Genomic DNA, 25,716 nt, shown 5'->3' with positions numbered 1-25,716 from the left:
TGACTTACTATCTCATAATAATGACTTACTATCTCATAATAATGACTTACTATCTCATAATACTGACTTAGTGTCTCATAATAATGACTTACTATCTCATAATAATGACTTACTATCTCATAATACTGACTTACTATCTCATAATAATGACTTACTATCTCATAATAATGACTTACTATCTCATAATACTGACTTAGTGTCTCATAATAATGACTTACTATCTCATAATAATGACTTACTATCTCATAATAATGACTTAGTATCTCATAATAATGATTTACTATCTCATAATAATGATTTACTATCTCATAATACTGATTTATTATCTCATAATAATGACTTAGTATCTCATAATAATGACTTACTATCTCATAATAATGACTTACTATCTCATAATAATGATTTAGTATCTCATAATACTGATTTACTATCTCATAATAATGACTTAGTATCTCATAATAATGACTTACTATCTCATAATAATGACTTACCATATCATAATAATGACTTACTATCTCATAATAATGATTTACTATCTCATAATACTGATTTACTATCTCATAATAATGACTTACTATCTCATAATAATGACTTAGTATCTCATAATTATGACTTAGTATCTCAGCTAAGTCATAATTATAAGATGCTAAGTCATAGTTTTGAGAAAATGTCTCATTATAATGAATTACAGGATCTTTATTTTTTCATCACAGTGGCAGAAATGAGCTTCCATACAAACGTCTTTAATAAAACGTCAGAAAGTGATCCTGTGAAGAGAAGGAATCTCTATTAAAGTTGTTTCTTCATCGTTGGATGTAAAATATAAAGCAGACATCTTCTACCTGCGCTCTACCGCCCCCAGCAGGCGAAGGCCGGTACTGCTACAACCGGCCATAATCGGCAGTGGGAGTGGATGAGCCTTAAACCGGAGCGGCTCAGTCAGTCTGATCCTCCCCAGGAGCGCTCTTATCGGGAGGGGACACCGCCAGCTACACTCCGACTGGAAACGGGAGCCGGTGTCCGGTGCACCGGCATGTATCGATCTGTTTGCTCCTAGTGTTTCCCTCTCCAGCGGCGGCGGTGCCCTCCATGCGTCAGCACCCCACCTCTCCCTCCCTCCAACACCGACACCGGGAATGGATCAGGAATCCGGTGCGGCGGCGGCGGCGCCCGCTGGGAGTTTCATCTCCCTGAACGAGCACGAGCAGAGGTATTACTCGGGTCTGCACAGCCTGTGTCAAGCCGACGCCTCCGGAACGCTGTCGTCCGCTAAAGTGGCGGAGCTGTTCAAGGCGTCTCAGCTGCCGCCGGAATCCCTGCACAAAGTGAGTGTCAGCTGCTCGGTCGGTCGCATGTTATCAAGTGTGAAGGGAGCTGCGGCCGGAGGGGAAGAGAACCTCTGGTGGTCACTGAGCCGAGGTCGACTCTAGAGGATCCATGAGATGCTGCTTTTGTGCAGTTTTATTTCTGGTGGTTTGTATGTTGCATGTGACAGACAGAGGTCTCGCTGCACTGGCAGCTGCACGTTTTGTCTGCATGTCTCCCTAAATGCATTTGTGGCCCTGCAGCATTTGTGTCTGTTGATCCACAGGAAATATGCATTTTCTACACAGTTGTGTTCAGGGACAGGCTTTTAGTTGTAGTAGTGAAAGCTAGAGATGTCATTTCAAACCACCAATCGAAGCAGAGGAGTTTTTAACGCAAGATTCTGTTACTGCATTGACTGTTTCTAGGCCTAAAAATGCATTTTTATAAAATAAAAGTTACATTTAATGTGATATAACTGATATTGTAAACACATAATAATAATACTAACAAGTATATGTTCATCGTAGTGAACAATCTGCATTCCAACAAAATGCACTTTCATTTAAATTGTTTACATAATAATTTGGCAGCATGTTAAGTACCAAGTTTGACGTGTCTGAAAAGAGAACCAAACCTCACAAATATATTGCTTCTCTACGTCTTTTCCTTAATTATTCTCTTTGTTTGAACAGCTTACACTTTGTCGTTCAGCTTACTTGAAAATGTTAAGTCAATCGGTTCACTGATATTTTCCTAGTACTATGAACGCTTAGACTTGTGGGGATAACTTATTTTTTATAAGTACTGCTTACTTATCATAACTCATATCTTTAAGTTGTCTAAATTAGCATTTTATAGTCAATCTTAGTAATGGTTTTAAGTTGATTTTTTTGACTGATATCTTATAGTCAACTCTATTTGTGATTGTGAGTTAACTGAGCTCAGGTTTTGAGTTGCCTAAACAAAGTTCTTTTCAACATTAATAAGCTTCTTCACTTTTAAGTAATGTCAACTTATTACCATTTACACTGTAGGTGTGTCCTCCATATTATTAATCCTTCTTAACTCAGTTACGTAAAGAGCTTGTTTTCTATGAGCAGAACACTCTTGATGGTGTTTTTCTAGCCCATTGACAACAGAAAATATAAACCAAGCAACACGATTCATTTGAGCTTATTTTCTTAATAATTCATTGATGGTTTTGTCCATAACATGTTGGAAAGTGATAAAGTGTAAAGGAAATATCCGTCGACTAATTAATTAGTTGATTTTATGGAAATAGAATAAAAGTGGGACGGACATTTTTACATTTTCCCATGATTTCACTGTCGCCATCTTGTCTTTCTCTGGAACAACAGGGAGTAAAGGTGTGTTCACACCAAACGCGATGAACGCGGTGCGAATCGCGTTCATTGCGTCCATCCCGCCGCCGGCATCGCCGCTTGTCAAACTGTATTACCAAACAACAGTTTGATTATATGACAAAAATAGTACAGGCTTGATGTTCACTGTGAAATAATGTACATTTTTTAAATGGAAACCAATGGCTGCCTGGAGCCGGAGGGGAAAAAAAGCTAAAATTTGAAATACATATGATTTGTAGTAAAGGAGCTAAAACGTGCACAAAACAAACACTGGCAGGGTGCCCTAAGTTTGAACCCACTATTTTTTAATGAAAGTATAATTTGAACCTGGAAAAAAAGCATGTAGGATTAAAAATGATGTTATTTTTCTGTACAATCTCTTAGATAGAAATATCTCCTTTCATAGTATTTATTTTAAGCTTGATACATACGTGCAGCATCTCATTGGCTCCAGAACTACTGAGTCAGAGTGGTTTTGCTGACCCATCACGGGGACGTAAACATATTTTTTCCAGCTCAGATGAACACAGCAGGTTTCTGGCGGGCCTCCGTTCATGACACTCCCGGTCCCCGTGGGACGATCCCGGCCCATTGTGTCTCTGTGTGGGTGTCAGGAAGTTTGGCATTGAGCTGCGCTTTCCTTCCTGTCCGGGCCTGGACCGCCGGCACACAGGGGTGATTGACACGCAGCCCTCAGAGCAGCGCTCGGCCCGGCTGCAGGATGTCTGCAGGATCACTCCGTGGTCTCTGTGCTGGCTTCTGGGTCATTGTGTCAAACTGTCTCACAAATGGTGCGTTTCCTCCGGGACTCACGATGACATGGGAGACGTGAGGCGGAGCTTTCGCTGTGAATATACACTTTGTTTTTTCTCAAAACAAGGTTGAATTTCTCTTCATGACCCGAGTGTTTTCTGTGGAGTCACGGTTCCCCCTAACGGGACCAGCTCCACAGAGGAAGGGTCTTCATGTCTAGTCTGTGTTTACTGCCGATAAGGAGCTGAAGCAGGACTCTTCTTCCCACTTCATCATCAGAATGAAATCAATTTTTATGCTGACTTCACGGACAGCAAATGTTTCCCATAATGATGATAATAATAATAAAAACAACTTTATTTATATAGCACCTTTAAAAAAAGAGTTTAAAAAGTGCTTTGACAGACAAAAGCAATATAACAAAAGAAAGCCAAACAAACTCCGATGTAAACACGGATAAAACAGTACAACGAATGAGAACATTAAACCAGTTGGAACAACCTAATATATTTTAATTTAAAACAATAAAATAAAAGCAGTAAAAAGACCGCATCACATAAAAACCAGCCTGTAAAAATGAAGTTTAAGAAGTGATTTAAATGTTCATCAAAAGCAAGACAAGCTAAGGTCAAATTTAAATCCTTAATAAAACAATAGATGAGACAATAAAACCAATCGATACAATAAGAACAACTTAATTACATTCAATTAAATCAAAACAAAACCAATCAAATCTTAATTGAATTTAATAAAATAAAAGCAGTTAAAAGAACAATACACATAAAAACCAGTCGGTAGTAATGAAGCTTTAGAAGTGATTTAAATGTTTTATCATGTGAACATCTAGAGAGCATCACGGGAGGTCGGATGTTCAGTCGGATGCCTCCAGTGTTTAGCAGCTACATGACGTTTAAATGTGGACTTTGAACTGAATCTCCCTTTAGTGCCTCAGCTGGAGCGAGTCGTCCGTTTGGAGGTGAAGTCTCCGGAATGTGGAGCATGTTGACAGACTTGGTTGTGGAACCTGTCTGGTTGCAGAAGGTGTGTCCTCGATCTGAACTGAACACAAGACGCTCATTGTTTTGTCAACTACTTTGTCTTCGGCCGATCTTGTGGCGCGGCTGGTTGGTGTATTGTCGTTGGACTTTTGGGGGGACATTCGTGATCCTCAGAGGGTGAATCCGTCTGACTTTGGTGGTCCTCAGACATTTCTTCTAGCGCCATCAGCAGGTTTTTATTTTTCACTTATCTTGAGAAATATCTTCACATCTTAGATGGATTGGCTCAACATCTTGTAAATACATTCATGGTTCCCAGATGATGAGCCCTAATAGCTTTGGTGGTTATCTGCTAACGTTAGCTAGCTCTCCTGTCGATTTCAACACAGATTTGTTGTTTACAATGTAAACGTGACGTCCCTAATCCACGCATTCATCAACTTGTCAAAACCCAGCAACTACATTACCCACAATGCAACTCAATGACAGTTCGGTTGGAGCGAAGATGAACAGCTGACCATAGAGGTCTAGCAATCCACAACAACCACATTCTTTCCCCATAAACTTCATTATGAAGGAGACGTCTGTAACTCAGCGGACATCTTTCTTTAGGTAAATCAACTCGATCGCTTGAAGAGCCCCAGAGTCAGATATCCATCATCTCAACATGGATAATATTCAAACTTCTCATTCACATTGTCAACATATGATTTATTAATATGCAGAGCAGACATATCGGTGGTGACAATATGCACTGATCTTCTTTAAAGTTACTACATTGAACTTTAATTCAGCGTGACGAGCATCAAGAATAACTCTATAGACACAGACCATCTTCTCTCTGATAGAGGTCTGATAGAGGACCAGGACTACACTGAGACTGGTTCATGTAGAGGATCAGGACTACAGTGAGACTGGTTCAGGACCAGGTAAAGGTCCGTGTGAGAGCTGTTGAATGAACACAATGCAGGTCAAGCAGAAGTAATGTCTCATAAGGCGATAAGAGCCCCCCCCCCCCCCCCCCCCCCCCCCCCTTTAACCTCATTACACAATGGGTATTAACAGCACTACTGTCCTTCATATTTCATAAAGCAGCAGATGTTCTTAGATGAGCTGGACTTGAATGCATCTTGTTTGTATGTAGCCTTTATTTGACTGAGGACAGTGTAGAGATGGAGGAGAAGCTCAAGCAGGCCTCGTGTTAGTGTCTTAATGATGATAAATGTCAGTTTTTCTTGACTGATTTGCTGCAATGTTCATCGTTAAAACTCAGAGGATGAGCTGTAATGTGACTGAAATGAACGGGAACAGTGAAAGCAGAGAACAGAGAGTTCTATGAGCGTCTGAGTCGCTGCTATGTTGTTATTAAAGGTTGACTTGTTTCAGTATTTAAAAGACTCATGAAGTCACAGTCTCACTTTTCAAGAAGCTCCGGGTTTTTTCAAAACAATATTTCTTTCGGTTGTAATTTGAGGAATTTAGACACACTTGTCCTCCGTAATCCTAATCTTCTGTTCTCCCCCAAAGCTTTCATTGTACCTGGAAAGAATAAACCGATCTCACTGCTGATCCCTCACATTATGTTTCCTTCATAGCTTCTTTGTGTTCGTGCAGCTTGTGACTTTTACACGACACATTATCTTTGGCCGTGATGTGAAACGATCACATGTTAAAGATTACTCTGGCGTGAATGTACGGAAGCCCCGAGAGGCAGAGAGGAAAATAGTTTCTCTGTCAAAGGTTTTGCCGAGATAATATTTCCAATTATGTATTTATTTTATCTGTGAGAGAAGAGGCCGGAACAGTTTGACCAGAATAATCTTTTTAAAGCGATCATTCCTTTTGTCAGGATGATGTGTTTGTTGTTGTAATACTCATTTCAGCCACAAGAGGCCGAAGTGCACCACGACTCACCGCTCCATGTTCTTCATGTGACGTAACGCGTTCATGTTTGTGTTTAGAGTGCAATTAAATAAAAACGGAATGCTTTTAAGTTCTATTTAAAACACGAGGAAGTGCTGCACTTCTCCCTCTTGTGGCTGAAATGAGTATTACAACAACAAACACTTGACAACTGATCCAGACAAAATGAATAGAATCACCTGTTTTCACAGATGGAAAAATTATTTATTCAGTAATTTAGAGAGATTATCCGGCAAAACCTTTATTTCTTCAGCTGTTCTTCAGCCATAAACACAGCAGAGAAAAGAAGATCAGACTTCATGTGACTTTGCTCTTCCGTAGCTTCTGTTCCTGAAAAGAGTGACACAACTTCAGCGTTATGAAAGACGATATTTAACGTATAAAGCATCTTAAAAGACGAAGCTCGTCTCTTCCAGGTGACGGAGTTGTGTGGGGCGAAGCGTCTGGGGTACTTCGGTACGCCGCAGTTCTTCGTGGCCCTGAAGCTGCTGGCGGCGGCCCAGTCCGCCCTGCCCGTCCACCTGGAGAGCATCACGGCCAGTAAGTCTGAGGAGGAGGAGGAGGAGGAGGAGGAGGAGGAGGAGGAGGAGGAGGAGGAGGAGGAGGAGGAGGAGGAGGAGTCTCACCAGAGCAAAAGAGGGGATCAGGAGATTATCTAGACGGCAGGATTTGGTCTAATCTGGTTTAAGTGGGTTTGCCCTCATTAGAAGAGCCGCACCATCAGTCACACCAGGACCTGAGAGAGAATCAGCTCCACAAGTGAACTGAACGGGTTATTATTAATAAGTATGTTCATCTGATTATTCTAATTCATCACACAGGAAGCTCACAATCAGACAAATCCTCTTTGTGTTCATTAAACAAGTTAAAAAGACAGAAATCCCTCCGTGTCTCCCGTTCAGATCTACCTCTGCCCAGGTTTGTCGGGCTGAAGACCGAGCCGGAGATGCGGTACTCTGTCGTCCCCCCGAGCGTAGACGGTCAGGGGGCTCAGTGCGGGACGGGGACCGGGGCTCCCGGGGGGTCCGTCTCCTGGACTCCAGCGGACCGGAGACACCCGGAGGACCACGTCGACAGGAAGGTGAGTTCAGGAAGGTGACGTGTGTCGACCTCTCGCTCTCAGAAGCTGCTCGCTCTTTAGAGTTTGTAATAACGCTCGGATCACCGAGGAGAGGAATGGGGCAGAGACACATTCCTGTGGGCTTTAATCAGCGGAGCAGAAAGGCCTCGTTGTTTGAGAGATTAGAGCAGAAGGACGAGACTCCTTCAAGGATCCACAACATAAACCTCATGAAGCCTCCACGTGGATTCTACAGAGCACATAGAGATACACGGGTTTAGCTGATAGTATCACCATGAAGGTTTCTCAAATGTTATGTTTACATATGCAAATGAGGCATTATGTAACGGTAACTTTTGGTGAATTTAGGAGAAATCTACAGACGTCTGTCTGTCTGACAGCGAGGTGAAGAGGTGAACGCATCACTACGGCCCCTTTAATGTGCGACTGACTCTCTGATGTGTTCTATGAGTAAATGTATCCAGAGTACTTGTAGTACTTCTTTGTATGTGTAATAACTAATACTTTGTCCCTGAAGGAACCCTGGTCTCCACCTCGATCCCCGTGCAGCTCGCCGCCTCGCTCCCCGCCGACGTACCGAGGCTACCCCTACGCCAAGCAGAGGAACGGGGCCGACCCGCTGACCGGTACGACGACAACCCGGCAGACGCACATTCACACGAATCATTTCCTGATGTTCATAAAGGAATATGTCCTGTTTTACTTCAGCAAAGTTAATAAACTGTAACTCAGCATGTTTTCAGCTCATCACTCTGGAGATGTGAAGGACGCCTGTCCGTCCTCATGGAGCTCTGATGTCTCTCCGCTCGCTGCTTCTTCATCTGAACAGCTTTCGTTCTCTCTGATTTCTGTTTTTCAGATTTGTATAATCGTGTCGTGTGTGTTGAGTCTCAGTTTTCTTCTTCTTCTCTCGTCCCTCCAGCCTACGAGAGCAAAGCGTCCTCTCGGCCGATGGTTCCCCCGGATCAGCGCTCCTCGCCCGGGTCCTACGGGACCAGAGCCGCCGTGGAGCGTCCCGCGAGGGTAAAACGGCAGAGTCCTGACCGCTCCACCGTCACGATGACATACGTTGTTGATATTGATTTCTGTGTGTGTGTGTGTGTGTGTGTGTGTGTGTGTGTGTGTGTGTGTGTGTGTGTGTGTGTGTGTGTGTGTGTGTGTGTGTGTGTGTGTGTGTGTGTGTGTGTGTGTGTGTGTGTGTGTCCCTTAGACTTCCCCATCAGAGAGGCTGGACCAGCAGGGCCTCGTGGACGACCCTGACGATGACCCCTGGAGGATCACAGAGGAACAGCTGGAGTATTACACCGCTCAGTTCAAGAGCCTGCAGCCCGACCTGGGGGCTCTCATCCTGGGTATGGACCCGCCCCCCCCCCCCCCCCCCCTCCTCCTGCTGCTGCACATATTTATAATTATAAATCACATTCAAACTATTTCACCACTTTGTGTCTCTTTTCTAGGAACCATTGCAAAGAACTTCTTCACTAAATCTAAACTCCCGATTCCAGAACTTTCCCACATTTGGTAAGTGCTGACTTCTTTTTGGTGCAAGTTTTCTGAAATGTTATGTTTCAAAATGCAAATGAGGTTGAATGTTAACTTTGGGTAAATTTAGGAGAAATCTAGAGACGCAAACAGAGAAAGTAGTAAAATAAACGTCTAAATGTGACACGTAGAGACACGTAGAGACACGTAGAGACACGTAGAGACACGTAGAGACACATAGCGACACGTAGAGACACCAGAGATACGTAGAGACACGTAGAGACACGTAGACACGTAGAGATACATAGCGACACGTAGAGACACATAGCGACACGTAGAGACACATAGCGACACGTAGAGACACGTAGAGACACCAGAGACACGTAGACACGTAGAGACACATAGCGACACGTAGAGACACGTAGAGACATGTAGAGACACATAGCGACACCAGAGACACGTAGAGACATGTAGAGACACGTAGACACGTAGAGACACGTAGAGACACGTAGAGACACGTAGAGACACGTAGAGACACCAGAGACACGTAGAGACACGTAGAGACACGCAGAGACACGTAGAGACACCAGAGACACGTAGAGACACGTAGACACGTAGAGACACGTAGAGACACGTAGAGACACGTAGAGACACCAGAGACACGTAGAGACACGTAGAGACACGTAGAGACATGTAGAGACACATAGCGACACCAGAGACACGTAGAGACACGTAGAGACACGTAGAGACACCAGAGACACGTAGAGACACGTAGAGACACGAGACACGTAGAGACATGTAGAGACACCAGAGACACGTAGAGACACGTAGACACGTAGAGACACCAGAGACACGTAGAGACACGTAGAGACCGTAGAGACACATAGCGACACCAGAGACACGTAGAGACATGTAGAGACACGTAGACACGTAGAGACACGTAGAGACACGTAGACACGTAGAGACACCAGAGACACGTAGAGACACGTAGAGACACGTAGAGACACCAGAGACACGTAGACACGTAGAGACACGTAGAGACACGCAGAGACACGTAGAGACACCAGAGACACGTAGAGACATGTAGAGACACCAGAGACACGTAGAGACACGTAGACACGTAGAGACACGTAGAGACACGTAGAGACATGTAGAGACACCAGAGACACGTAGAGACACGTAGACACGTAGAGACACGTAGAGACATGTAGAGACACATAGCGACACCAGAGACACGTAGAGACACGTAGAGACACCAGAGACACGTAGAGACACGTAGAGACACGAGACACGTAGAGACATGTAGAGACACCAGAGACACGTAGAGACACGTAGACACGTAGAGACACGTAGAGACACCAGAGACACGTAGAGACACCAGAGACACGTAGAGACACCAGAGACACGTAGAGACATGTAGAGACACGTAGACACGTAGAGACACGTAGAGACACGTAGACACGTAGAGACACGTAGAGACACGTAGAGACGTAGAGACACGTAGAGACAGACTCACTCACTCACTGATTCTACCGCTCATGAATCTATGAATTAAAAAAGAATATTTGCTTTGGTTTAAATTGAGCTTTTCTTTCACGGAAATTCATATTGTTGCTGAAATGAAACAGATTATTGTCTGTATATATGATTAGGAAATGATGGATTTTCTTTCATTATTCATCGTCATCGTTGACCTAAATTGAATAATCAGCGTGTTTTTCTAGACATGTAACATTTTGTAAATTGATTGTTTGAAGGGAGTTGAGCGACGTGGACAGAGACGGAGCGCTCACGTTCCCTGAGTTCTGCACGGCCTTCCACCTGATCGTGGCCCGTAAGAACGGGTACCCTCTCCCAGAGAGCCTCCCCCCGACGCTGAGGACGCGCTTCCTGCAGCCGGAGGACGAGGACACGCCGGACACGCCCGAGGTGAGAGACACCGCCGGAGAGTCTCTGGTCTGGAACAGTTTGCCGTTGTCGTTGCTTCTTCACAGTCAAACTCTTCGTGCTTTTCTATTTGTTCTTTTCTTTGCAGAGTGCAGAGCCTCTTATCGTCTTTGAGGACGCTGAGCTGAGGCCGAGTCACGCGGTAAACTACGTCCTCGTATTCCACCTTTTTAAAAGAAATGAGTTGATGTGGACTTCCTGTTTGCTGCCTGTAGGGGGCAGCAACACGCTGGATGTGAGGCCTCTACTTCCTGAAAGGGAACGCAGACTTTACGTTCTAATGATGAAACATTTTGTCTTTTAGAGTCGGAGCATCATCGAGCGTCTGACCTCAACAGAAGCAGATGTGAAGGAGGAATCCTGTAAACGAGGTGAACACGACGGCCTGTCGACCATCAAACAATAAACTACAATATCAGCACATTTAATAAAGTGCATTAACACATTAAGGAGATTATCTCTGTTCTAACATCAGAATATTTGAAGTGCTCTTGTTTTAAGAGTTTAAACGTATTTAATTCATTTGATTTAAATATAAGAGCAGCAGAAACAGAAATACTTTATTTAATATGTGGGAACACAAAAACATGTAGAATGTTAAACTGTTTAGTTGTTGTTTTAATAGAAAACTAATTTATTTATTATGAACATTTACTATTGTTTGACCTTTGACGCTTTATGAGTTTCTGTTTGTATTGATTTAAATAAATGAATCTAGAAATACTGAGTTATATTCTCAGACCAGACGAGCTCCTCGTCTCTACTTTATTATGACGATGAGTCAGCGTGTTCTCTTCCTTCACGTGGTTCTGCTGCTGACGTTTGTCTCCGTTCTGCAGACGTCGGCGTGAAGACGGAGACGACGTCTGAAGAGAAACGTGTTCTTCACCTCGCTGCTTTCACCGAGAGGCCAGGTGAGTCTTTACATCATGTTGTCTTTAGAATAACTTCACATCAGAGGAATTCAATAATCAAAGAAGAGAAGTGATGAGAGATCCTAAATATAATAACATAAAACTCTATATTCACCGTTCACGTGTTCATTTATCACGTTGAATAGTTGCATCTACGGTGTGTAGCTTTGTACTCAATTAATAAAGATATATGTAAATATATATATATATATAAATACATGTAGTTGCACAGGATCAGTACGTTGTTGTGAGTGTTGGTGAAATCAGAGCGAGCTAGTTAGTGACGGACTTCTCAGGAATTTAAATATACATTATTGTGTAACTGTCGACTTATTTTTATGAACTAGAACTGACAAAAATACTGATGCTGAATAAAAACCATATCTGAGAAGAAGCTGAACTGAAATGATACTACATGGTTAAAAATAAAATAAAAAATGAATTTCAGTATTTACCTTCAATACATAAATAGAGAAAAAGAAGAAAGCAATAATTGCTGTTAACTGGTGACGTTGACGTTCCAGCAGATGGCGCTACGACGCTTCACATTCACTGTTTCTGTAGAACGAGATAACAAGAAGAGGATTTATGTATTTGATCAGATGTTCCTCTGAGTCTCTCTGGAAACTGAAACGATTCATAAAGTCCAAATCAAATGTAGAAAGCTCGTTCAAAATAGACACTTAACGCTTTAATAACAGACTGATTTAAAAATACTCAACACATTGTGTTATAGATGTTCCTTTGTCTTTGTCAGGTTCCTTGTTTGTGCAAATTATTCTGATTCTAATTCTGAAACAAACGTATAACTTTCTTGTGTAAGATGTGTCACAAAGGTTTTATTAGAAGCATTGAAATAGTGTCTGTGACGTAATGTGAAGGAGTTGCTTCTCATTTGCAGCCATTCAAACGAGACCTAAAGTGTGTGACGTGTTCATGTCTCATGTCCGTCCTCACAGAGCCGCCTCAGGACCTGGACCCGACCATGAGGACGAGAACTAGACCGAGGTGAGGACCCCCCCCCCCCCGTGAATTATTCCATTAGTCCTCCGAACTCGTTGCTCCTCTAAAACCTCTTGTTTTTGTTTTCCACCCATGTGACCTCTGGTCCAGGTCTTACTCCAGCACCTCTATCGAAGATGCCATGAAGAAGGCAGAAGAGCCTCCCACCCCCCCGCCTCGGCCCCAGAAAACCCACTCCAGAGCCTCCTCGCTGGACCTCAACAAGCTCTTCCAGCAGGGAGCTCCAGGTACGACCAGGAGGCAACCTCTTTAAACCTTCTTTAAAGTGAAGTCAAAGCTTCATGTCTTTAACCTGCATTCTCTCTAATGACCACCAGGGGGCGACTCCTCTGGTTGTATAGAAGTCTATGAGAAAATGACTCTACTTCTCTCTTGATTTATTACCTCAGTAAACATTGTAAACATGAGTTTATGGTCTCAATCTCTAGTTTCAAGTCTTCTTCAATACAGCATGATGTTCATTTAGTAAATGATGGTCCATTTAGAGTCACACAGACCATAAAGCAGGGGATGCTTTAGGGGCGGGGCTACACGGTGATTGACAGGTCGCTGAATGAATGCAGCAAGTTCTCCTAAATCACTTGTACAAGAAGAATGAATGTGTTCACACGAGAGGTTGTTGCATGAACTTCCTGCAGCTTGAAGTGATTGTGTTTTGTAAAGCAGTTCTTCTTTCACGGAAGAACAAAAAAGGGAAATGAATCTTTTAGTGCTCAGTCAGAAAGGTGAGTGTAAGTCGGTGTCTGATCATGAAAATAGAGTTTTATTTGTGTTTTTAAAGAGTGAAAACAGACTCCTGAGAGGACAATAGAGGTAAGCCGCTCTAGTTTACTCCTCTGATGTTTTGTCTGGATTTCAGGCATAAAGAGCGGATGGTTGCCGCCTCCTCCTGCCCTCCCTCCTCGACCGTCGACCTCACAGGTGAGCCTGGTTTCAGTTCTAATGTGCTTTAAAGCCTTTTTGTTCAAATGTCTCTGAATCACTGATGAAAGAAAAGTCCTCTGATCTCTCTCGTCAGGTTTCTCAGTTCATCGGCGTTTCAGAGAAAACTCCCCAGAAAAAAGTGCAGCAGCCAAACTTTGCTGACTTCAGTCACTTCAGAGAAGAGGTGAGAACAGAAAATCAGCTTTTGGACTCATTGAGTTGTGTTCAATACCTTGATATCGATATCGCAACTGTTACGGCTTCTAGGCGTCATGTGTTAAAGCTGCATTCTCTCTAGTGTCCACCAGGGGGCGACTCCTCTGGTTGTATAGAAGTCTATGAGAAAATGACTCTACTTCTCTCTTGATTTATTACCTCAGTAAACATTGTAAACATGAGTTTATGGTCTCAATCTCTAGTTTCAAGTCTTCTTTAATACAGCATGATGTTCATTTAGTAAATGATGGTCCATTTAGAGTCAAACAGACCATAAAGCAGGGGATGCTTTAGGGGCGGGGCTACACGGTGATTGACAGGTCTCTACCACCGTGTTGTTGGGTCTGGGAGTTGTCCTCTGTCCTCACAGTATGTTTTTGTTCATGAGAGTTCACATTTTGGTCGCCTAAGAATGTCTAATTCAGTGTTCCATAAAAAAACCAAGATGGCGACGTCTAAAAATCCCTACAGTGACGGCCCAAAACCAAAATGGCGCAGCTAAGAAAAAAAAGATGCTAAAACCAAGATGGCGAAGGACAAAAACTTGCACATGGGAGAAGTTTGCCTTCAGGTAGAAATCTCCTTATGTTTAGACAACGAACCTATTTGGTTACGTTTAGGTGAAGATCGTAGTTCTGCTTCAAATAAACTCTTCGTGACATGAAGCCCTGAAGGCAAACTCCTCCCACGTGCAAACAAACCAAGGCGAGTGACGTCACGATGACTTATTCCTTTACAGCGCATGCTTAATATTTAACCTCGGGCCTTTGTTTATATAGTGGTGTAATTCCTCTTTGCTTATGATCCATATCTAATCAGTCTGTTGTTTCCACCCGTCTGTCTCATGTGATCTGATGCAGCCTTCAGGTCAAAGGGCGCTGCAGTCCTTCCTCTCTTATCTTGGATGTCATAAAATCACTCAAATCCTTCCTCCTTTAGAGTCTGACTTTATCACGCTGTCTTTGTTTAGTCACTCGTATTTATTGAATCCAGCAGACACAAGTCTCTCTCTGCTCTCGTGTCTTTAATCTCCATCCTGTGAACCGCTCCTCTGTCTTAGTGAGAAACAGAATAAACTCGCTTTTTTATGTATATTTTTCACTCAGTAAGACAAACTGGAGCTCACACGAGTCCCAAAAGCTCTCAGAGAGACACAAGTGAACCGTAGTTAAAAAATAACTTTCTGAACATAAAACACGTCGATGTTAAGTTAAAGGCTGAATATTTGATTCCAGCTTTTTACAGGAAACCATTGGGAGCAGATCAGTTTGTAGTTATAGTGAACGAACCAGAACCAGAACCAGGACTGAGAGGAGCAGACTGTCAGACCTGCTGCAGTAACATGAGAGGTTTTCTAAAGGGGACTCTGGTGCTCAGAGACACTACCACTTTAGACCACAGGGGGCGACAGAAACAACACTCAATGAAAGTTCAATGTAGTAACTTAAAGTAAGCTTAGTACCTTACTTTAAGTACTTGACAGTATTTTACTCGACCTAACTTTACTTTACTTTACTCCTTTTTGCTTAACTAAAGGTTCCAAACTCTCCCAGTGATCCCAGCAGGTCACTTGTTGGGACAGTCAGCCAGTAACAAAGCTGCTTCTTTGTTTGATTTTTTTGTCCAAATAGAGCTGAATCCAGATCATCTGCCGTCCACACTGAACACACTCCGTGTTGTCTGACTGTGTTCAGAATGTGGTTCCTCTGATCTGGATTTGCTCTGAATTGTTCCAGTTAAAGAGCTGAGTTGTACAGATCTTGTCTAAAAGAAGTCTGCGTGTGTCAGTTGACGGTATTTCTTCGCGTTGCTGGAGTTAAAACCACCGTGACCTCGGTGTGACGTGACCACACAGACGGCTGATGGAGCTCCTGTGGTTTAACTGCTGCTGGACCTTTTTTAAAATGTTTCCATGCTGCGGTGGTGTTTCACATCCAGCGGCGCGGTGAAATCTCAGGCTCATTATTCGTGTCTGTCAGTTGTGTTGCTTGGGTACAGTTTAAAGCGGCAGCATTAGCCTGTTTAAACCATCAGTCGGCCCAGGAATCTCTACTTGCCACCGCAATGGAGACGGCGGCCCGTAGAAATGAGAGGATCAAATTCACAGAATCCAATGTGAACAGAAGTGGAGAAGGTGCCGCCCGGGAAGAAAAACGCCTTCAAACTCTCCAAACAGCTCATCCTGCAGCTCAGCCTCACGGGCAGTTTGTGAAATAGTCACAATATGCAAACTATTAAGTTTCTTGTACAGCGACATGAACTGTCTGCTTACTCAGCACGAAAATTATTCCAATGGAAAGTCAACGAGGATCCTTATTTGTGGTGGACACATGAATTAAATGCATCCATGTGAATAAACAACAGTCAGAGCAAGAGACGTACGTTATGAAATCCAAAAAGACGACTATTCAAGCAGAAGGCCGGTTCTCTACAACGTGTTGTAATTAACTTTCATTTTTAACATAAAGTCCTCAGACAACCAATAGATTGTATTTCATGATTCATGACCTCACTGTTAACCTCTCTGCTGAATGAAAGCAGGCGGGGCTTCTTCATACATTCATATCTAGAAGAGAATATTTGAGGCACGTTAATCCATCGTGGCTGCTCCTGAAGGGGGAGAGCACCAGATCCCTGCAGGACCCGAGCTGGACACCTTTCATCCTGCCTCTTCAGCCGTTACTGCAAACCTTTAATTGTGTAGTCTGATTGTACTCACACTCGTTTTGCTTGTGTCTGTGCTGCAGGAGGAGAGCAGCGTGAAACCAGAGGATCAGGGTCCTCGCTCTAGAGTCGGGCCGAGCTCCGAAGACCCGGCAACCGCTTCAAAACAGGTCGCTGACGCGGTTTCTGTTCACCAGCGTCTCTGCAGGAGTAATGAGGAGGAGGAGGAGGAGGAGAACTTTGATTTCTGAAATGTTGCTTCCTTTCCTTCAGGACGTGATTGGCGTTTCTCTCAGTCAGGCGCCACAGAAGCCGGTCCGCAGGAAATACCACGCAGAGAGCCAGAACCCGGAGGCCACGCCTCCACCTGCCGCGCCGTTTCCTACTCCAACCAAACCTGCTCAGAGGTCAGTTTGACTCTGTGATCCTAAAATACAAACGAGTTGACTCCTCGACTAAATCTGACAGATTAAATGTGGTTTTATTGAGTAAAATTGAGCCCAAAAAATTACATTTATGTGAATTAAGAGAGAAAACAGCTGCTTTAATCAATATTGTTCTTATTAAGAATTATAAACCTCAGCTTTTTCTGCCCCCTAGTGGCTAAAACAATCAATGAATGCAGGTTTAAAGGGCCAGTGTGTAGCATATAATATAACATATTCATAAATGTCTTCACTAGTGTATAACAGCAGTGTCCTGAGGTTTTTTTATTGTGTTTAATATACAGAAAAATATAATAAAAGGAGTCAGGAGTCAAACAATATTATTAAATGTGTATTTTTCAACCAGTTACACTGTGTTTCCGTGTGTGGGACTGATGGTGAGTTCAGTGATTTCTAACATTGAACTCTTTCATCAGTAGAAATTAAGGAAACACACTTCCTTAATTTATGCAAAGAGAGGAGGAGGAGGAGGAGGAGGAGGAGGAGGAGGAGGAGGAGTGAGAGGAGGGGTATTCAGTTGGTTGCGATAGTCAACCTCACCACTAGATGGTGCTAAATCCTACACACTGTCTCTTTAAGTTGTGCTCTTAACAAGTTTAGCGATGATTTACTACTTTATCTATCCAGACGACGAATCACAAAGCTGACCAAAGTGTATAAAACTCTCTCTCAGGCTGCTGTCCAAACAGAAGAGGGAGATCCAGACGGCGATCCGTAAAAACAAAGAGGCCAACGCCGTGTTGACGCGCCTCAACAGCGAGCTCCAGCAGCAGCTCAAGGTCAGCCCGTCTTCTTGTTTCTGCACATGCAACCGTCCCAGTATTCTGTGTGTGTGAACGGGTGTGGACTGCATTAGTGGCTGACCACAGCGGCTTCCTGACATTCCCTGCCCTCCAACCTCCTCCTGAGGGGAAGAAAACCAGCTCCACAGCTCGTAGAGAAGACTCGGACACAAAGAGTGCTCAAAATTGTCGCCGGTTGAATTCTGCGCTTGTAGTTCTGCTGGTTGTTGGAAGTCTCTGTCGTACTGGAGAGCATTTATGCTTTTGTTCCTTTACAGGTTCTGTGTGAACTTCACAATATTTTGTGCAGAACAAAATAAGCATTAATAAGAAAAAGGACCTCGATCGCCCTCCTCAAAGCCGCAAACTGTGACTTCAAACATCCGCTCCGTAGACAACCCCGCTGGACACCCCGCGCGAAAAGCTTGAATAATAGTTCCTCTTGGCAGTAGTAGAATTATAAAATGCAGAATTTAACTGCACAACAGCGGCTAGCAAAGACAACAAGGTCAGCAACGCCTGTAATCCGTTGTCCACGTTGGATTTACCCGGTAGTCGATCGGTAATCGAGGCTGATGTCGTTTGTTTTCCTTTCGGCGGCGTAACGACTCAGGGAAAGACACGTCGTGACTGCTAATTTGATCTAAAATGAATGAATATTCTGTTACTGCGTGGCCTATGTCTCGCATTACATGTTTTCAGAGATATTTTACTGAATTGTTTAGCTGTAAAATGGGAAAGTTTGTCACCCGGCTGACATGTTGAAAACATGCGTAAACCTCCGGTCCTGAAGAGTGAAGCGATGCTGAAGTGTCTTAAAGCTGCATTCTCTCTAGTGTCCACCAGGGGGCGACTCCTCTGGTTGTATAGAAGTCTATGAGAAAATGACTCTACTTCTCTCTTGATTTATTACCTCAGTAAACATTGTAAACATGAGTTTATGGTCTCAATCTCTAGTTTCAAGTCTTCTTCAATACAGCATGATGTTCATTTAGTAAATGATGGTCCATTTAGAGTCACACAGACCATAAAGCAGGGGATGCTTTAGGGGCGGGGCTACACAGTGATTGACAGGTCTCTACCAGAGATGTATACGGCGTCTCTACGTCACTCCTCCTCAGTCCAGATATGGTCACTTCCTGTTCACTGGTTGCAAAAAAACAAGATGGCGACGGCCGTCCACAAACCAACGTGTGACATCCACGCATCCTGCGTCCACTTCTTAGTCGGGCAGATTTGGTGGATCTCCACCATAAAACCCAATCAAGTAGCGAACGTGGATTCATCGTTTTCAAAGGTCTACGTTTCTGCCCGTCTAGACTAAATCGCAACCCCAGAGTTTCTAAACTTAAAACGGCTTCAGTAGCGTTTTAAATCGTCTCCGGAGTCGTGTGGACGCTCGGCGTAAACGTAGATATGCGTTTTTTAAAAAACGAAAACGTAGTTGTGTGATTTGTAGCCCGACAACAAAAGCTCCCTCTTCATTCCAGCGCGGTGAAAAAGCCTCCAGCTCAACTGTCTGCCCTCTTCAGCCGTCACTCAAAGCTGAACTAATGGCTGTTTGCGTTGGAGGTCCGCCCGTGGCAACGCACTCACATTTGGAAACACATGCCGCATGCCGGTCATTCCCCTTCGTCAATGATCCGGTAGTGAAAAAACCCTTTACGCTCACATGCGGCACATCTATCGCTTTAAAACAACACAGACCAAAGAATAAAGAAGTTTTTAAAAAAATCTTTTACATTAATGTCAGTCGTGTTCCAGAGAGACGCCGTTTATTGGCTCTAATTCTGCTGGTTCCTCAAAGCATCCGAGGAATTTTGCAGAGAAAGGCATATGTGTCTCTATATAGACTCCAGCCATTGGCATTCACAACTGTCTCCTTTAAAATAGAGCCTGGGCTGGTCCGGCATCCAACGACAACAGGGTGTGTGTGATGAAAACAACAGCTCCGTCCTGACTTTTCACATAAAGCTGAAGTCAAGAAACTCTTAATAAAAGCTCCTCAGATCAAAAAACCTGGTTATTTCCTATCGATCTCTCTGAAGGACGTTTACTGATAAAATGATCTCAAAGAAAAAACACAACGAGACAAAACGTGCTTCGGATAAACTGCTCAACGCCACGGACTCTATTTAAGAAGTGGGCGTGGTCATGGTGATGTCGCTCGTTGGTTTGTGGACTCAAGTTTGGCCGTTTCTTTCCGTCCATCTTTTTTTTGACTGTAAATTGTTTGACTCTAAATGGACCATCGTTCACTAAATGAACATCATGCTGTACTGAAGAAGACTTGAAACTAGAGATTGAGACCATAAACTACGATGTCCTCTGCTGGTGGAGTGTGCGCTGCTGTGTCACCTGTTACCGGGCTTTACATGAGAGAAACATACATAGAGTTTATTAATGGGGGTCAATGGATTCTGAGCATTTCTTCTCTCTGGTGTCTTGATTTTCACTGTAACATAAAGTTCTTCATCTCTATAGAACCAGAACCATCATGACTACAAGTAGAGAACTAGAACACGTCTTTAGTGCAGAACAACAGTTATGATGACGTCAATCATGAAAAAAGAAGAAAACGAAAGTTGATTTTCTTTGATCATTTATTTGACAAACATTCAAAAACAATAGAATCTAAACATCCAACATTTCTTCAAGTGTTTCCAATGTTGGAAGAAAAAATGGAGGCTCTATGTGCTCTATACATTTTTACATCCTCTACTTCCAGCCTCTCCTCTCTCCTGTCTCCTCTCCTCTCTCCTCTCCTGTCTCCTCTCTCCTCTCTCTCCTCTCCTCTCCTCTCTCCTCTCCTCTCCTCTCTTCTCCTCTCTCCTCTCTCCTCTCCTCTCTCCTCTCCTCTCTCCTCTCCTCTCTCTCCTCTCCCCTCTCCTCTCTCCTCTCTCTCCTCTCTCCTCCTCTCTCCTCTCCTCTCTCCTCCCTCCTCTCTCCTCTCCTCTCTCCTCCCTCCTCTCTCCTCTCCTCTCCTCTCCTTTCCTCCTTCCTCTCTCCTCTCCTCTCTCCTCTCCTCTCTCCTCTCTCTCCTCTCTCCTCCTCTCTCCTCTCCTCTCTCCTCCCTCCTCTCTCCTCTCCTCTCCTCTCCTTTCCTCCTTCCTCTCTCCTCTCCTCTCCTCTCTCCTCTCTCCTCTCCTCCCCTCTCTCCTCTCTCCCCTCCTCTCTCCCCTCCTCTCTCCTCTCCTCTCTCCTCTCCTCTCTCCTCTCCTCTCCTCTCTCCTCTCCCCTCTCTCCTCTCCTCTCCTCCCTCCTCTCTCCTCCCCTCTCTCCTCTCTCCCCTCCTCTCTCCCCTCCTCTCTCCTCTCCTCTCTCCTCTCCTCTCTCCTCTCCTCTCCTCTCTCCTCTCCCCTCTCTCCTCTCCTCTCCTCCCTCCTCTCTCCTCTCCTCTCTCCTCCCTCCTCTCTCCTCTCCTCTCCTCTCCTTTCCTCCTTCCTCTCTCCTCTCCTCTCTCCTCTTCTCTCCTCTCCTCCCCTCTCTCCTCTCTCCTCTCCTCCCCTCTCTCCTCTCCTCTCTCCTCTCCTCTCCTCTCTCCTCTCCTCCCCTCTCTCCTCTCCCCTCTCCTCTCCTCCCTCCTCTCTCCTCTCTCCTCTCCCCTCTCCTCTCTCCCCTCCTCTCCTCTCTCCTCTCTCCTCTCTCCTCTCTCCTCTCTCCTCTCCTCTCCTCTCCTCTTCCTGTAGTTCAGAGTGTCTCCTCTCTTGTGGTCACATGACTGCTGGTCTCAGATGAATCGATCATGACTTCATGGTTTCACAGTTTAAAGTTTTTACACATTCTGGTTAAAGTTTATTTGTGGAGAGATTTTAAATGAGAACATGTAGAATTTTAATCTTCTAGTCTCGGACCGTCGGAAAGAGAAAAAACTGACTATAATGACTTTTTGCAGATTATTTTTAAAGAAAAGCCTTTTTTGGGGTTCAGAGGGACTAATGATGGACAAAGTGCTCGAGGACAGAGGAGTCTAGGAGGGAAGTTAGGATGAACCCTGAGCATCGTCGCTCCCTGCTGTGTTTGAGTCACGAGGTCAGATTCTAGACATGAAATGTCAGCGCTGGAACATATTCTGCATTCTCTCAATAATCCGCTCCATGTGAGCTGATTGAGTTGTTTTCAGTCTGCTGCTCGTTCTCTCCACTCTAGAGCCGCTCCGTGTTGCTCTAGCCCGGCGTTACGCGGCTAACACAACAAACAGCGTAATTAATGGCTGCCCGAGGTTGGTCTCGTGTTCAGCGTGCGGTGATCAAAGCTCGTGTGTTTGTTTGGTTTGGCCTCAGGTGGTTCACCAGGAGAGGGTCACCTTGGAGACCCAGCTGGAGCTGCAGCGGCCTCTGGCCTCGACGTGACGGAGCCTGAAGTCCGGTTTCTGTAAAACCTGAAATGTTTTCGTCATGAATGCAGAATAAATGTGGAACGGGTCGACGAGGGCAACAAACAGAGATGTTTCTGACTTTTAATAACGTACTGCAGGATTAAAACCAAGCATTTCTTTTTAAAAAAACACTGTATGATATGCACATGTAACTTATTCTCTCTTCTGATTTCACCCTCTCATGAATCGTACCCTTGCTACATGTAACCGTTTGTGCACAAACTCTCTCTCTCTGTATATAAAGAGCATTTAATCTGGTCTAAAGCAAGTAATGGTGCTACGGATTAGTTTCTGAATCACTTAAAGAAGGTTGTACTTGATGTACTTTAGCTTCAGACGGTCTGCTGTCCCCCCGTAGCTCTGACACACGAGCACACTGACGAATGTCGACACTGGATTTGTATGAAATATGGATTTTTTTTTTCTTACTTGAAGATTTGCACCATCTTTAATGATCGCACTGCATCATCTTATGTTTACTATCAAATGAAGAGCTTTGGAGAATAAATAGACCAAAAAGAAACATCTTGTCACTCCAGAAGATAAAATAAAAGGTTAATATTCCTGTAATGTTTTCCCCCACAGTCAGATGTGGTTTAGATTTGTTATCTATGCAAAGACGTGGCGCTGCCTCAGCTTGCTTTAGACCATGAACCATCAGGAACAACGAGGGTGGATGAAGAGGTGGAAACACACGACGGCATGCTTCATACTGCATGTTTGCTAGAATGAGCATCGGACTGTAAATCATGCACAACTACTGAGCTCCGGGCTTCAGACAATAATCCAAACTAATCAATAAAGTTGTCTATTTTTTATTGCGTGTGGTTATTTCATTATGCTGTTTGTCAATAAAATGGTTTGACTCTTTTACTGACGTGTAAAGATATAACTTCAGACGTGGAAAACCTTTAAATAGATTTCTCATCTTCTGTGTTTCATGAGAGCAACAAGAGAAAAAACTGTCATTTTTCTCATTTTTAAGACTCAAAGGAAGGTGAAGTTTTACCAGATGCATCAGAAGTGGTTCATCAGATCATTGGGATGAGAGTGAACCCACGGAGCAGCTGTGTTTTCTCCGACGCAGACATAACAAACCGAGGGTCAAGCAGATCGCCAACGGTGGCCGTATTCCCAGACCTTCCTCCTCCGCTGCCGCTGCCGGCGTCCAAAAATACCCGCTGACACACTTGGCTCCCATTTTAGAACCCCCCCCCCCCCACACACACACACACACACACTTCAAAATACACCCTCACTCCAAGTGTTCCAAGCAGCTGCTTTGATCGCGATCAATGACTTTGATATTCGTCCAGACATTATTTTCACCTCACTAAGGCGTTAAATCAACTTCCTGGTGTTCAGTTTCTAGAGACGTCTGTCAGACCGTCCACCACTTATGTCCTTGACGGAAATATCTCAACAACTACTGCCATGAAGTTTAGTACGGACATTCATGTTCGCCAGAGGATGAGCTAATAATGACTTTGGTGATCCCCTGACTTTTCATAGCGCCACCAGCAGGTCAAACTACCAACTTTTCATGTGAAATATCTTTACACCTACAAGATTTATCGGCACCAAATTTGGATCAGACATTCATGTTCTCCAGACGATGAACCCTGATCACTTTAGTGATCCCCTGACTTTTCCCCGACTGCGATCAGCAGGTCAAACATCATCCTGTGAAATATCATCCTGTGAAATATCTCAACATCTACAAAAATAATTGGCACCAAATTTGGTACAAACATTCGTGTTCTCCAGAGGATGAACCCTAATTACGTTGGTGATCCCTTGACTTTTCTTCTTGTGTCATCATCAGGTCAAACTTTCTAATTTTCCTGTGAAATATCTCAACGTCTACTAAATGTATTGGCACCAAATTTGGAACAGACATTCATGGTCCTCAGAGGATGAACCCATATGACTTTGCTGATCCCCTGACTTTTAAACTAGCGCCACCATGAGATGGACATTTATGGTTTTGAGGGAAATTTCTTGCCAGGAAATTTGTAACACACTTACAATTGGATTGGATTTGTGATTTCCTAAAATCCAAGACGACGTCCTCAGATGTTTTGTTTTCTACACGACTCAAAGATATTCAGTTTACGGTCACAAAAGAGTAAAAACAAACTGAAAGTATTTACATTTAAGAAACTGGAATCAGAAAATGTTGCCTTAAGTTTGCTTAAAACATAACTCATACCGACTATCAAAATAGTTTGCAATTCATTTAAAAGTTGACAACTAATCAGTTAATCGTTGCAGCTCAAAATCAGACCTCTACACATGTTCCCATTCAAAGAAAACCATAAACCATCGGTCTATTTGGCCAGCTCACGCCTGTAGTGAAGGCCAATGCCTTTAGAATGAGTGCAGTACCATAATTCATCCTCCAGATGGCGACATATTGTTTTCACATGGAAGGCTGAGGATAGGCTGTTAGATGCTGGAGGAAGGCCATGTGCAAACGCTCCTAAAATCCATGCAAATTAATACAGACAAATCAACTCAAAAAGGATCCAGAGAGCCATTAGCAGCGTTGATCTGCTCTTGAACACAACTTTTGAACACAAAGCAGCAAAGGTAAGACATCCTTTATGTTTTTGGCTATATAAAGTGAAGTTTATTATTTTATCTTTGGCTGCCAGTTCAGGGAGTTTTGGTTGTAAACTTCATACTTTTGGAATCTGTGGATTAGTTTTAATAATAATATGGTTTGTGAAGGTAGCATGAAGTATCACTATGTGCGCATGCATCGTTGGCGTGTTTTGCTACGTGCCCATTTAGTTGCAGTAAGTGTTTTGTTTAGGATAAAATGCTAACCGTTTAGGGTATGCAGGGAGAATATTTTGCTACTCCGGTTCAAACATTACTCCTGCTTAGCTATAGCATGTTAGCATTGTCACGGTGGTTCATGTCAGATTGCTAATGTTAGCATTTAGCTCAAAGCCCTGCTGTGCCTCGGCCTCACAGAGCTGTTAGCATAGCTGTATCCAGTTACAGTTTGCATGGTTGATATATTTTGCCTCAAATTTTTCCTGGAAATAGCAGCATATAACTCATATTCAGGATGTGAAGAACTATTTTTTTTGAAGAAAAGAGCAAAATCAAACAGGTTTTTAAATCCAAAGAAAACAGCTGAGCGGAGCTAAAGGCATTCTGGAATAAAGCGTTGAGTCCCACATCTGAGAAAAACGAAACGGAGAGAAACTGAGCTGGAGTGAAAGAGTTCAGACGGATGACAACAAGACGCTCGTGTAGCTCCACTGTCCCATAACCAATACTTGGCATCTCCTCCCATACTGCAGGTTTCTATTTCATCTCATGAGTGTGTATTAACTCAGTCAGACGGAGAGCTGTCCTCTCTCAGCTATAAATACCACTTAAAAGTGTTTGGCTTGCACTTCGAGATGACAGCTGCACGTGACGAGGAAACTATATGTGTCAGCCATGTGTTGCCTCTTAAGTATATGCCTGTTTGATATAATTACCGTATAGCTATCT

The 25,716-nt window shown here is 43.6% G+C and overlaps 1 protein-coding gene across 2 annotated transcripts; it reads left to right on the top strand.

Moving 5' to 3' along the window:
• The first annotated feature begins 924 nt into the window (after nucleotides 1-924).
• reps2 (RALBP1 associated Eps domain containing 2) lies at nucleotides 925-23,021 on the top strand. Of its 2 annotated transcripts, none has more exons than XM_079158371.1 (19): nucleotides 925-1,325; nucleotides 6,763-6,886; nucleotides 7,249-7,427; nucleotides 7,945-8,053; nucleotides 8,350-8,450; nucleotides 8,638-8,779; nucleotides 8,885-8,948; nucleotides 10,667-10,838; nucleotides 10,945-10,998; nucleotides 11,161-11,227; nucleotides 11,696-11,770; nucleotides 12,730-12,778; nucleotides 12,884-13,020; nucleotides 13,653-13,714; nucleotides 13,812-13,901; nucleotides 16,681-16,767; nucleotides 16,871-17,004; nucleotides 17,717-17,822; nucleotides 22,109-23,021. In XM_079158371.1, exons 1-19 carry the CDS (start codon nucleotides 1,137-1,139, stop codon nucleotides 22,175-22,177), a joined length of 2,010 nt encoding a protein of 669 aa, XP_079014497.1. In that variant the 5' UTR covers nucleotides 925-1,136; the 3' UTR covers nucleotides 22,178-23,021. The 2 variants fall into 2 exon arrangements, with proteins under 2 accessions (XP_079014497.1, XP_079014498.1); XM_079158372.1 differs by lacking the exon at nucleotides 925-1,325 and adding an exon at nucleotides 4,515-4,655.
• Nucleotides 23,022-25,716: the final 2,695 nt, after the last annotated feature.

The sequence above is a fragment of the Pholis gunnellus genome, assembly GCF_910591455.1.
Source record: "Pholis gunnellus genome assembly, chromosome: 4".
Classification (NCBI taxonomy): Eukaryota; Metazoa; Chordata; class Actinopteri; order Perciformes; family Pholidae; genus Pholis; species Pholis gunnellus.
The sequence above is the reverse complement of the archived record's forward strand: the minus strand, read 5'-3'. Positions and strand labels throughout refer to the sequence as shown.